Consider the following 14,043-nt stretch of genomic DNA (forward strand, 5'->3'; position numbering starts at 1 on the left):
GTGGCTAGTTAGGGAGCGTAGCACAGATTCGCTAGTAGCAGTTGAGGCGAATGGCATAGTCGCATTTAAGGGAAAGCTGGATAAACATACGAGGCAGAAAGGAACAGCAGGTTATGCTGATAAAGATTGGGTAATGGGACGAATCTGCTTGTGTGGAGCTTGAACACTGACATGGAGCAGGTGGGTTAAGTGGGTTGGTTACGTGCTGCTGTGTTAGTCAATGTAAGCAATCTTCACAGAAGCTAAAAGGCAGTGTAAAGTTTATAAAACCAGCTGATTTAGCCTTAGCTGGAGTAGTGTGTTCCATTTAGGAAGTTTGTCAAAGCCTTGGGGGAGGAGACAAAGGAAATTTACTACAAGACAACAAATGAATGGACACTGTGCAACAATCACCAGGCAGGAATGTTCCCTTCCAGTCAGGGAGCACTTCAGCAGTCATGACATTCAGCCTCCAATCTTCAGGTAAACATTCTCCAAAGCAGCCTTCAAGACACACGACAATGCAGAATCGCGAAGCAGAAGCTGACAGCTAAGTTCCGCACACGTGAGGATGGCCTCAACTGGGATTTTGGGTTCATGTCACACTACATGAGAACCACACAACCCACCCTGTGAAGCTGAGCTTCTCCGTGCCAGAAAAGCAAGCAAGCAGCTTGGTGCTGGGGAGTTTGTCCTGCCATTGACGTTACAATTAGATCTCCAATCACATATATAGAATACTTCTCGTCACTTTATGGGACACCAGTAGATGGCCCAAGTCTTGCACAGTAAAAAGTCTGACGACACCAGGTTTTAGTCCAACCAATTTATTTGATAATACTCACAAGCTTTCGAGGGCATCCTGAAACCCATTGTACAAAGAACCCCCAGCTTTTGTCGCGACACTACGGACTTCCAACTGAAACTCAGCACACATGGAGCAGTTGAACCAGGGACACTCCTCGTCACAATGGATGTCTCGGCGCTCTACACCAACATCCCCCACAACGATGGCATTGCTGCGACTGCCTCAGTACTCAATGCTGACAACTGCCAGTTTCCAGATGCAATTTTACAACTCATCCGCTTTATCCTGGACCACAATGTCTTCACCTTCAACAACCAGTTTTTCATCCAGACACATGGAACAGCCATGGGGACCAAATTTGCACCTCAATATGCCAACATCTTCATGCACAGGTTCGAACAAGACTTCTTCACTGCACAGAATCTTCAACCAATGCTATACACTAGATACATCGATGACATTTTCTTCCTTTGGCCTCATGGTGAAGAATCACTGAAACAACTATATGATGATATCAACAAATTCCACCCCACCATCAGACTCACCATGGACTATTCCCCAGAATCAGTTGCATTCTTGGACACATGCATCTCCATTAAGGACGGTCACCTCAGCACCTCACTGTACCGCAAGCCCACAGACAATCTCACAATGCTCCACTTCTCCAGTTTCCACCCTAAACATGTTAAAGAAGCCATTCCCTATGGACAAGCCCTCCGTATACACAGGATTTGCTCAGATGAGGAGGATCGTGACAGACAGCTCCAGACCCTGAAAGATGCCCTCATAAGAACAGGATATGGTGCTCGACTCATAGATCGACAGTTCCGATGCGCCACAGCGAAAAGCCGCACCGATCTCCTCAGAAGGCAAACACGGGACACAGTGGACAGAGTACCCTTTGTCGTCCAGTACTTCCCTGGAGCGGAGAAGCTACGACATCTTCTCCGGAGTCTTCAACATATCATTGACGAAGACGAACATCTCGCCAGGGCTATCCCCACACCCCCACTTCTTGCCTTCAGACAACCACACAACCTCAAACAGACCCATTGTTCGCAGCAAACTACCCAGTCTTCAGGAGAACAGTGACCACAATTCCACACAACCCTCCCACAGCAACCTCTGCAAGACATGCCGGATCATCGACATGGATACCATCATCACACGTGAGAATACCATCCACCAGGTACATGGTAAATACTCTTGCAACTCGGCCAACATTGTCTACCTGATACGTTGCAAGAAAGGATGTCCCGAAGCATGGTACACTGGGGAGACCATGCAGACGCTACGACAACAGATGAATGAACATCGCTCGACAGTCACCAGGCAAGACTGTTCCCTTCCTGTTGGCGAACACTTCAGAGGTCACGGGCATTCAGCCTCTGACCTTCGGGTAAGCGTTCTCCAAGGCAGCCTTCACGACAGCGCAGAGTCGCTGAACAGAGACTGATAGCCAAGTTCCGCATACATGAGGACGGGATCTTGGGTTCATGTCACACTATCTGTAACCCCCGTGACTTGCCTGGGTTTGCAAAACCTCACTTACTGTACTGTCTGGAGACAATACACATCTCTGTAACCTGTGATCAGTGCTCCTTCCACTCACATTGTCAGCCACTTCAGGTCTTGAACAGCAGGTTAGGTGTAAGGATTCGCATTCTAATCAGTAATCTCTAAACTATCTGTGCTTTATATGCTCTGTCTGAGGCCAGAACACTCCATTCACCTGACGAAGAGGCAGTCCCCTTGAAAGCTTGTGAGTATTATCAAATAAATCGGTTGGACTAAAACCTGGTGTTGTCAGACTTTTTACTGTGTTTACGCCAGTCCAACGCCGGCATTCCCACATCAAGTCTTGCACCCATGAAGGAGTGATGCAAGAACCTGGCAGACTTTGATCTTTGCTCTGGGGCAAACTCCATGCTCTTTCCCAAATCTGAGAGAGGCTGACAAACACTGAGCTTGCTTTCCCCAGGTGATGCTTGATTTTGTCATCCAGCGTTGTGTTATTGGAAAGAATACATCCCAGACAGGCAAATTTCTATATTGAACAGAAGGGTGTGTCGTTCAGAAAGATTGTGGGGTCTTGAAAGACCTGGCCAGTATGGGTTGAAACAAGAACTCTGTTGGCTTCAGACATATTGTTAGGTCAAACATCTTTGAGGATAGGGCAAAGCAATCAACTAGCAGCCAGATGTCCTCTACAGTATGTAAAGGGCAGCTGTCTGTGTCCCTTTTAGGGTTAATATACCACTTGCCTTCCCAGGATTCATATACAAGCAGACCCAGATCCCCATGAATACCAACATTTCTTACCTTTCACCATTTAGAAAAACACTCTACTGTGCTAGTTCTCCTACCAAAGTGAATACCTCCATATTTCTTACACGTTGGATGGACGGGATTTTATGGCCTCGCTTGACCAGAGACCGGAAAATCCCACCCAGGTCAACGGACTTTCCCTTGTCCGCCCCTCGCCCACTCCGATTCCCGTGGTGGGCGGGCTGGTAGAATTCCATCGATGATATTTCATCTTGTATATTCCTACCCACTCACCTGGTCCAGCTGTGGCAATTGAGAAGTTAAAGCTCAGACTAGATGAAAGGAGGAAGTTTGTAATGTTGCCAATCTGGGGGGGATGGGAAAGTAAGAAAATCCATGGGCCGGCAACCAATAACGTGTTAAAATCAGCACCTGGATTCTGCCCAGCGATGAGCCCAGCTGAACCTCTGTGTTTGCCAAAGTTGTGGAATGAGGAAAACAGCCCTGGATCAGGTTGGAGAAGGAATAATTACCCTTTCAAATCCAGCTTAACCCTACTCTTTTAAGTTTATATGTACACAGAGTTATAAACGCGAGCCAGATACATGGGGAATTCCACAAGTTTAATTCGCTCTGCGCAATTCTTTGGCCCAACATTTGCTATTTCCTTCCACTCCCACAAGAAAAGGGACAAGAGTTTTGTGAAAAGTATTTTAAATGCAGCAAGCAGACATTACTGGAAACCAGCTATGAAGGAGGACCAATAATGGGCTTCACTGGAGAAGAGGTCCAGGGACGAGCAATAATAAAAGTGAAGGTTCCTGTTCATATTAAATGACCTCTCCCATTTGTCAATCTATCCAGTGGCATCTCTTCCCATCCCCTTGGGGCAGCTCAACAGCACAGTGGTTAGCACTACTGCCTTACAGCACCAGGTACGCAGATTCAATTTCCAGCCTGGGTCACTGTCTGTGTGGAATCTGCACGTTCTCCCTGTGTCTGCATGGGCTTCCTCCCACAGCCCGAAAGACATGCTGATTAGGTGTATTGGCCGTGCTAAATTCTCCCTCAGTGTACCCAAACAGGCGCGAGATAGTGGCGATTAGGGGATTTTCACAGTAACTTCATTGCAGTGTGACTTGTGACTAATCAATAAACTTTACTTTTTTGCAATGAAACTGTTGGGCTGGCCTGATGGGTCACATGTTAATCAACTCCATTTTATGATGAAAAGTCATCGAGCTGAAATATAGGATTCTTGCTCCTCTCAAATGCGATGCCACTATTTAAAAAAAAAGGAGGTAGACAAAAGGCGGGTAACTATAAGCTGGTTAGCTTAACTTCCGCAGTAGGAAAAATGCTTGAATTTATCAAAGCAGAAATAGCGAGACATCTGGATATAAATTGATCCACTGGAAAGACACAGCATGGGTTCAGGAAGGGCAGGTCACATTTGACTAATTTGGTGGAATCTTTGAGAACATTACATGTGCAGTGGACAATGGGGAACCTGCGGATGTGGTGTATTTGGCTTTCCAGAAGGAATTTGACAAGTTACCCCACCAAAGACTGGTACATAAGATAAAGGTGCACAGTGTTATGGGTAACGTATTAACATGGATAGAGGATCGGTTAACTAATAGAAAGCAAACAGTGGGGGTAAATGGGTGTTTTTCTGGTTGGCGATCAGTGATTAGTCGTGTGTCTCAGGGATCAGTGTTGGGACTGCAATTGTTTATGATTTACGTTGATGATTTGGAGTTGGGGACCGAGCGTAGTGTGTCAAAATTCGCAGATGACACTAAGATGAGTGGCAGAGCAAAGTATGCAGAGAATACTGAAAGTCAGCAAAGGGATATAGATAATCTAAGTGAGCGGGTGAGGGTCTAGCAGAAGGAGTACAACATTGGTAAACGCAAGGTCATTCATTTGGTAGGAACAACAGCAAAATGGACTATTATTTAAATGGTAAAAAATTGCAGCATGCTGCTGCACAGAGGGACCTGGGTGTCCTTGTGTAGGAATCTCGAGGGGTTGGTTTGCAGGTACAGCAGGTAATTAAGGCAAACGGAATTTTGTCCTTCATTGCTAGAGGGATGGAGTTTAAAAACAGCGAGGTTATGTTACAGTTGTATAAAGGTGCTGGTGAGGCCACACCTGGAGTACTGTGCACAGGTTTGGTCTCCTTACTTGAGAAAGGATATACCGGCACTGGAGGGGGTGCAGAGGAGATTCACTAGGTTGATTCCAGACTTGAGAATATTGGCTGATGAGGACAGACTGAGTGGACTGGGGCTATACTCATTGGAATTCAGAAGAATGAGGGGAGATCTTATTGATAGATATAAGATTATGAATGGAATGGATATGTTAGAAGCAGGGAAGTTGTATCCACTGACAGGTGAAACTAGAACTATGGGGCATAGCCTCAAAATAAGGGGGAGCAGATTTAGGACTGAGTTGAGGAGGAACTTCTTCACCCAAAGGGTTGTGAATCTGTGGAATTCCCTCTCCAGTGAAGCAGTTGAGGCTACCTCATTGAATGTTTTTAAGGCATTTTTGAACAGTAAAGAAATTAAGCATTATGGTGAGCCGGCGGGTAAATGGAGCTGAGTCCACAAAAAGATCAGCCATGATCTTATTGAATGGTGGAGCAGGCTTGAGGAGCAAGATGGCCTTCTCCTGGTCCTAGTTCTTATGTTCTCTCTTCACTGATGCTGCTGAACATTTCCAGCACTTTCTGCTTTCTTTTCCATTTTGTGGACTGGAAATAAATCTTTAAAAAAACTTTTGCTTTTGGGTCAAGTGTTGACTCTGTCTACCCTTCCCGTTGCCTCGGAAAAGCAGCCAGTGCAATCAAGAACCTCACACACCCTTCCACCTTCTTCTGTCGGGATAAAGATACAAAGGTCTGAGGTCATGCATCAACCAACTCAAGAACACCTTCTTCCTTGCTCAGGCTTCAGACTAGACCTACCTTGCATTAAGTTTATCTTTCTCTGCACCCTAGCTATGACAGTAACTCTACATTCTGCACTTTCTCCTTTCCTTCTCCCATACTTAGTCTACGAATGGCATGTTTTGTCTGCATCGCATATGGCTTGGTATGCCTCCTGCTCTATCCAAGACTGCAGAAAACTACAAAGGGTTGTGAATGAAGCTGTTCAACACACAAGCCAGCTTCCCATCCATTGACTCTGTCTACACTTCCTGCTGCGAGAAAAACAACCAGCAAAATTAAAGATCCCACGCACCCCGGACATTCTCTCTTCCATCGGGAAAAAGATACAAAGTCATGTACCAACTGACTCGAGAACAACTTCTTTCCTGCTGCCATCAGATTTTTGAATGGACCTATCTTATATTAACTTTCTCTACACCCAAGCTATTACTGTAACACTACATTTTGCACTCTCTCCTTTCCTTCTCTATGAACAGTATGCTTTGTCTGTATAGTGCGCAAGAAACAATACTTTTCACTGTGTACTAATAAATGTGACAATAATAAATCAAATCAACAACTGCAAGAAACATACCATGGAGAGGCCGGAGAATCTTGCCCAGCATTGCTCACTCCTCCCTCTGCAGAAAAGCACATTGAATAGCTGAAATTTTTGGCTTTACCTTGCTCCTGGCCCTACTTATCAGTACTCAAAGAAGGATCTCAGTGGTGTGATTCATCAGGGGTTCACATTCAATTGCTGTGCTCAGGGAGTGCAATTTATACGGCCCTCTGGGATTTCTCCAATATCACATACTTCATTAAGGATGATGTCCATTCCAAGTTCTGAAGTTTTCATTTAGTTGGTGCCTATTTCAGCCAAGCCACTGGCCTTATCATTCTTATTTATTGCTGTCAGCTTTCATGATTGTTGGACCATCTTCTTAACTGCTGGCTTTCCTTCTTATCTGTTGTGCTCAATTAACTCTTGCATGTATTCAGTCTGTCTTGCAAGCACTCGGTCTCTTTCAGGGATAACTTCCCCACGAAGGGAAGGTAAAACCATAGCTGCCTTAAAGATCTGCCTCAATACACACACCAATTTATTTCCAATCAGATATTACATTTGATTTTCTGTACGTGGTAGAAGGGAACCTCTTCACATTATCACTAGTATCAATGTACTTTCATGAGTACAACAACATGGGAAAATTACCCAAACAAAAAGGTAGGCATCTACAATCTGATTGAACTGTTGTGCCTCCCTGAAGGCAATTTTTTTATTATTGGTTAATTTATAACAAGCAGCTTCACAGTGCCAAGGGCCCAGGTTCAATTCCAAACTTGGATGACTGTGAGGAGTTTGCATGTTCTCCCTGTGTCTGCATGGGTTTCCTCTGGGTGCTGCAGTTTCCTCCCACAGTTCGAAAAGTGTGCTGTTTAGAGTGCATCGGCCATGCTAAATTCTCCCTCAGTGTACCCAAACAGGCACCAGAGTGTGGTGACTAGGGGATTTTCACAGTAACTTCATTGTAGTGTTAATGTAAACCTACGTGTGACAGTAATAAATAAACTTTAAACTGTGTTGAGTTTACACGTTTTCCCCATATCTGCATGGGTTTCCAGGTGCTCCACTTTCCTCCCACATTCTATAGGTGTGTAGGTTAGCTGGATTGGCCATGCTAAATTGTCCCTTAGTGTCCAAAGATGTGTAGGTTAGGGAGATTGCGGAATAAATACATGGGGTTAGAGGGATAGGGCCTGGGTGGGATGTCTGTTGGAGAGTCAGTGCAGACTCAATGGGCCAAATGGCCTCGTTCTGCACTGTAGGGATTCTATGAATCCTTCAAAATAGTACCACACCGAGATGGTCAGCTTGGAGACCGAGCAGCGAAATGAGGTAGCACACTTTGCAAGTGCCAGATATTGGTTCAGTGGATAGCGCTCTCACTTTCACATCAGAAGGTTGTGGGTTCAAATCCCACTCCAGAAACTTGAGCACAAAATCCTGGCTGATACAACAGAGCAGTACTGAGCGTTGTACTTTTAGAAAAGTCGTTTTTTTGGAGGAGACGTTAACCTGATGATCTGTCTATCCTATCAGGTGCGTGTAAAAAAAATCCCGTGGCATTACTTTGAAGAGCTAGTGAGGTTTGCCTAAGTGCACTGCCCAATTATTTATACCTCTGCCAAAAAAAAAATCTGAAGTCATTATTACATTGCAGTTTATGGAGCCTTACTTTGTGTTAATTGTCTGGTATTTCTTACATCATAACAATAATCACAAAATACTTCATTAGCTGTAAAGCACCTTGAATTTGAAACAAAGGCTGGCCTACCTTTCTTTTCCTGTGACTTCAGTCCAGCCCTGACTGATGGAAGGTTCTTAAGGGCAGCAAAGCAGTTAGCACTGTTGCCTCAAAGCCAGGGACCCGGGTTCAATTCTGGCCTCAGGTCACTGTCTGTGTGGAGTTTGCACATTCTCCATGTCCGGATTTCCTCCGGTTTCCTCCCACACTTCAAAGATGTGTGGTTTAGGTGAAATGGCCATGCTAAATTGTCCATTAGTGTCAGGGAGATTAGCAGTTGGGATTACGGGGATAGGGTCTGGGTGGGATTGTTGTTGGTACAGGCGCGGTGAGCGAATGGCCTCCTTCTGCACTGTAAGGAGGCTATGATCCTATAAACTTGGGCTTCTTCAACCTAGTTGCTACAGCGAGGGATTGCACATTTGCCCAAACTCTCCCAGCGTCGCTTTGCGCATGTCCTCGTGAACTTTCTTCCCTCACACATGTTGTTCTGTCCACACAATTTCAAAATCCTGACCATGATGTTCAAAATGACACGGGGGTTTTGATACAGCAGATGTGGAGACACAGATTCATTAGCAGGAGGGTCAGTATCCAGTTGGGATAGATTTAAGGAACCAGCACACTAACCAGTGGGCAGACAGTTTTGTTTTTACACAGAGTGATGACCCGGAATGTGCCACCTGTAGAGGTGATAGAAGCAGTTAATAATAAGTTTCAAAAGGGAACTGGATATAAAGCAAAATTTGAAGATTTATTGGAAAAGGGCAAAAGGAGTGGCCTTCAATGCATAACTCTTTCAAGAGAGTTCACTGGCACAATGGGCCAAATGGCCTCCTTCTCTGCTATATTAACAATGAGTAAATTTTGGAAGACATCACTGGACGCCTCCAAGCTATTTCAGAAACTGACACATGAAGAGGCATAAATCCAAGTTATGAAGGCATAGCACTGAAACAATAGCTTGTCAGCTCACTAGCCCCTGCATGTTCCTATATGCTTCCCTCCATTATTTGATAATCAGAAATCCCCACCCAAACAAAGGCGCAAACCCAAGGGTAATTCTCTTCAATTACTCAGCTGCTGGAACTCGGTCTGCTCCACACAGTCCCACACATTGCCAAATTTTACTCACAAACCACATTTTAAAGTCTGGCCACCTTCTCATCAGCAATGCCTTTTGTCTTCTAATGTCAAAGCCACTCCGCTGATTAAATAGCGCGTGGCAGGTTATCTGCCAATTTTGACATCATATTTTTTACTGTATGGACTTGTTTGTTGAAACTGCTGCATTGAGTGAGTTAACTTGCTGTGGGTGCATTCCAATTTTTAAAAACACAAAGTACACAAAAAATTCTTCCTGTAATTTTTATCCTGCATTATATAAATTTAACTCAGTGACCCGCAAGTTATATCAATGCCCATCTCAAACCTATTTCATTTACTGAGCCACAGAAATTCAGGGCACAGAAGGAGGCCATTTGAAGGGGCAGTCACAGGTAGTCCCACACATCTGCTTTTTGCCCACTGCCCTGTAAAGTCTCTCACCTCATATAAATTATGGAATCCCTACACTCTAGAAGAATGCCATCTGGCCCATCGAGTCTGTACTGACCACAATTCCACCAAACCCACATTTTTTCCTGCTAATCCTCTAACCTGCACAGCTTGGGATACTAAGGGACAATTTAGCATGGCCAATCCATCTACCCAACACAATTTTGAACACTAAAGGGTAATTTAGCATGGCCAATCCATCTAACCCACACATCTTTTATAAATCTGTATACAAATTAGGTTTCTTAGGCAGTGGGTTCAACAGCCAGCAGAAACCAAGTAGCAAATGGAAGGTGATTTGAGATGGTTAGATAAAGCTGGAAGGAACAAGACAAGGTGGGAATCCCAATGCCACACAGACTTGCTAAACTACATAGACTAGCTAAAGGTCACAGCACGGAAACACTAACTATATTTTTCTCCCCACAGATGCCGCCTGATCTGGTTAGTATTTCCAGCACGGTTTTAATTTCACAGATATTGCCCTGCCAACTTGTACAATAACTTGTGCCTTTAACCTAATAGTGCACGCTACGGTGTTTCAGAGGAGCATCACGAAGGAAGATTTGACACTGAACCACCCAGGGAGATATAAGGGCAGATGATTTAAAGCTTGGTCGGAAGTAGGTTTTAAGGGCCATCTTAAAGAAAGGGAGAGAGACGGGGAGGGAATTACACAACTTCAGACCTGGGCAGCTGGAGGCATAGCCACCAACAGTGGAGCAATTACATTTGGGGCTGTTCACGAGGCTAACGTTTGAAGACCGCAGAGATCTGAGGGTTGTGTGGCTGGAGGAGTTGAGGCCACAATAGGATACAAAAACAAGGGTGTGAATTTTAAGGTCTAGGTATTGCTTAACAGGGATGCAACATAGGTCAACAGGCACAGGGGTGACGGCTGAGGAGAACTTGGTGCAGGTGAGAACATGGGCAGACGCCTGAAGTTTACGAAGGGTGGAAAGCAGCCAGAAGTGCAATGGAGTAACCAAGTCCAGAGCTAACAAAGGCACGGATGAGGGTTTCAGCAGCGAGTTGAGACAGGTAAAATCAGGTCGCACTACAATGGGGCAGCACAGTAGCACAATGGTTAGCACTGCTGCCTCACAGCGCCAAGGACCTGGGTTGGATTCCCAGCTTGGGTCACTGTCTGTGTGGAGTCTGCACATTCTCCCCGTGTCCATGTGGGTTTCCTCCAAGTGTTCCGGTCTCCCCTCACAGTCTGAAAGACCTCATGGTTAGGTAGAATGGCCATGCTAAATTTTTCCTCAGTGTATCCGAACAGAGTGCGGCAACTAGGGGACTTCACAGTAACTTCATCACAGTGTTAATGCAAGCCTGCTTGTGACACTAATAAACTTCAAAACAATGTCATCGAATTTCTACAGCTCAGTGGGAGGCCATTAGGCCCATCAAGTTTGCACCAACTCTCGACAGAGTACCTTGCTCATCCCAGGTTCGTGATCCATTGTGCGTCAAAGCTGCACTGCGTGTGAAACTGGCTGGTTATGTTTGTGTCACTCTCTATGACTAGCCCATTCCGTCACACAGAATCGAAATAACAATATGTCAATTTGTCCATCAGCTGTTTGCGTTCTGAGTATTACAAAGCTAACAAATTGTTCAGCAGACAACTAATTTTATGTGGTTGTTAATATGGCAAGATTGCAATATTCCCCAGATTATGCTAAATGTCCTCTCTCTGAATACAGACACAACATTACATCAGATTTTGTTCCTCTGCTGTTAGATGCACAACAAGAATAATTTGCTACGTGTGGCTGTGATCTCAACATATAATCGAAGGGAATCATTACAGGTCTTTTACCGTTCGCTAGCTTGTTGCCCTGACACTGCAGCACAGTGGTTAGCACTTCTGCCTCTCAGCGTCAGGGACCTGGGTTCAATTCCCAGCTTCAGTCACTGCCTGTGCGCAGTCTGCACATTTTCCCCGTGTCTATGAGAGCTTCCTCTGAGTGCTCCCACAATCCGAAAGACATGCTGGTTAGATGCATTGGATTGCTAAATTCTCCTTCAGTGTACCCAAACAGGTGCCAGAACATGGTGACTGGGGGATTTTCACAGTAACTTCACTGCAGTGTTAATGTAAGCCTACTTGTGACAATAATAAATAAACTTTAAACGCTTTCCGTCTTACATGATTAAAGCCTCCCATTCGAAGAAGTTCTCCTCATTGATGGGACCTGTGAATGGCAGAAAACAGAATCGTTTGGACACAAACCTCTAATTCGCTGAAACGCCAGCACTGCCCAGCTACAAGGGGACAGATAAATTAATTTGGAAGCTCGTTCTGAAACAATTGATTCCCCTGTATAGCGAACAGGAGACATGCCATTCTACAAGAGGATTAGCCTTTAAACAGACATCACATCAATAGAGCCACAGACAAGGTTCTTATTACCTGGCAAACACTTCTAATAATGCTTAATTGACATCAAATTAACCTGACGTTATTTGCAAAAATAAGTAATCATGATTACCTCCTTCTATTAAAAACCTTCTCGTCAAGCTTTACCCAATTACACACACACTTCATTCCTTTGAGTATCTCATCGAAGATTAATAGGGATCTAATCAGGCGCTTAGGATAATTAAAAGATTTGATAGTGTAGACAGACAGAAATTTTTCCCTCTGGTGGGAAGATTTACAAAGGTTATACCAGAATTGCAGGATTATAAATGTCAGGACAAGGTGGGATAACTTTAAAATTAGAGCCACGTAGCTCAGGGGTGATGTCAGGAAGCACTTCTTCACACAAAGAATCATGGAAATCTAGAACTCCCACCTCACTCCCCACCAAAAAACTCGAGATTAAAAATCAACTGAAAAATTTTAAGCAGAGACTGATGTGATTTAGTATAGTAGAGAGATTGAGGGTCACGGAACCGAGGCAGGTAAATGGGGATGAAACACAGATCAGTCATGATCTAACTAAAGGAACTCAAGGAACTGAAAGGCCACTCTTGATTCTATGTTTCATCGGAGATGCCACGATAGCATCAAACGGTGGTGCAGTTTGTGAAGGGGCTGGTGGCCATACTTAATAATCAGACTTAGTGAAAGGATTCGAAAGGTTCAGTTTAGCAGAAAAATCATACCCGCTGTTAGCCGCAAGGCAGGATTCAAGGACATAAGACTTAGCTGTCAGTTCTCAGGCAGAAAACTTCAGAGGCCAACGCTGACAGACTATAAAACAATGAGTACCTGTGCAGGCAACTAAATGGCCTACAGATAACATAGGGAGGCACCCCAGAAAGTAGGTTTATTTATCTATCAAAGACTCCTAATCTGAGAGAATTGATTAAATCAGACATCTGCACATGGGAGAGAAAATTGATATCTACAAAACCAGAAACAAGATGGGATCTTCAGAACAACTTGTAGCCAGTGAATGATTACTCAAGCCTATACACAAATTGGATATTATAATTAAGTATACATGCATGTACTGTAATTAGTTTTTAACATTTGCATCACATGCACGATGTAACCTTAATCAATGGTTGTGAACAGACATGGATAACTCCTATACAAAGGCATCTTTCTGATTGCTAATCGCAATGCTAATTACTTGAAATCAAATCTGGAAGTATATCTGTTTATGTAAACCTGTATTCAGGGCTCGCACACTAGCTGGTGTACCAGGGCTCTTGCTATTGCTAGTAATAAACAGCTGATTTTAAACTCCCAAACTTGATCTGGCTACTTGAAGGAAATTAAGTCTGTAACAAGCTGAAACGCTGAACATCGACAGCCACCCCTCCACCCAAACAGTGTGGCAGGCTTATCTGGGCAGTTCCTATCATAAGCAGGGATATTTAAATATAAAAATAAGAATTGAATGTATGTCTCTGGCACTCTGATCCAATTATCCTCAGCCTTTTAACCTACTTTAGCTGAAGACTACACTTAACTCTGACTCCTCAGAGACACAAGAAACATCAGGTTACAGATGGCAATTAGCAGCAAGTAAATTGTCATTGTTTTGGGATTATCTAAGTAGATTCAGGCTCTTTCTCACTCACTCTGAGTGAAGGAAAAATATTTTGATACACCATGGCAAATTCTTCATACTAACTGATAGATCTCCCTTTACCTAAAAGAACTGCACAGTACTTACATCACAGAAACAAACTATTCCATCCAACTGGTCCATACCAAC

General features: G+C 44.2%; 1 protein-coding gene across 1 annotated transcript in view; it reads right to left on the reverse strand.

The window, feature by feature from the left end:
- The window catches only part of ube2g2 (ubiquitin-conjugating enzyme E2G 2 (UBC7 homolog, yeast)), a 56,752-nt gene that overhangs the window by 19,844 nt on the left and 22,865 nt on the right, over positions 1-14,043 (reverse strand). The window contains exon 3 of the mRNA XM_080198631.1: positions 12,018-12,063. Within this exon, the coding sequence (XP_080054757.1) occupies positions 12,018-12,063 (46 nt within the window). The remainder of the gene's footprint in view (positions 1-12,017; positions 12,064-14,043) is intronic.

The sequence above is a fragment of the Carcharhinus amblyrhynchos genome, chromosome 11, assembly GCF_965287045.1.
Source record: "Carcharhinus amblyrhynchos chromosome 11, sCarAmb.v2.hapA, whole genome shotgun sequence".
NCBI classification, from domain to species: Eukaryota; Metazoa; Chordata; class Chondrichthyes; order Carcharhiniformes; family Carcharhinidae; genus Carcharhinus; species Carcharhinus amblyrhynchos.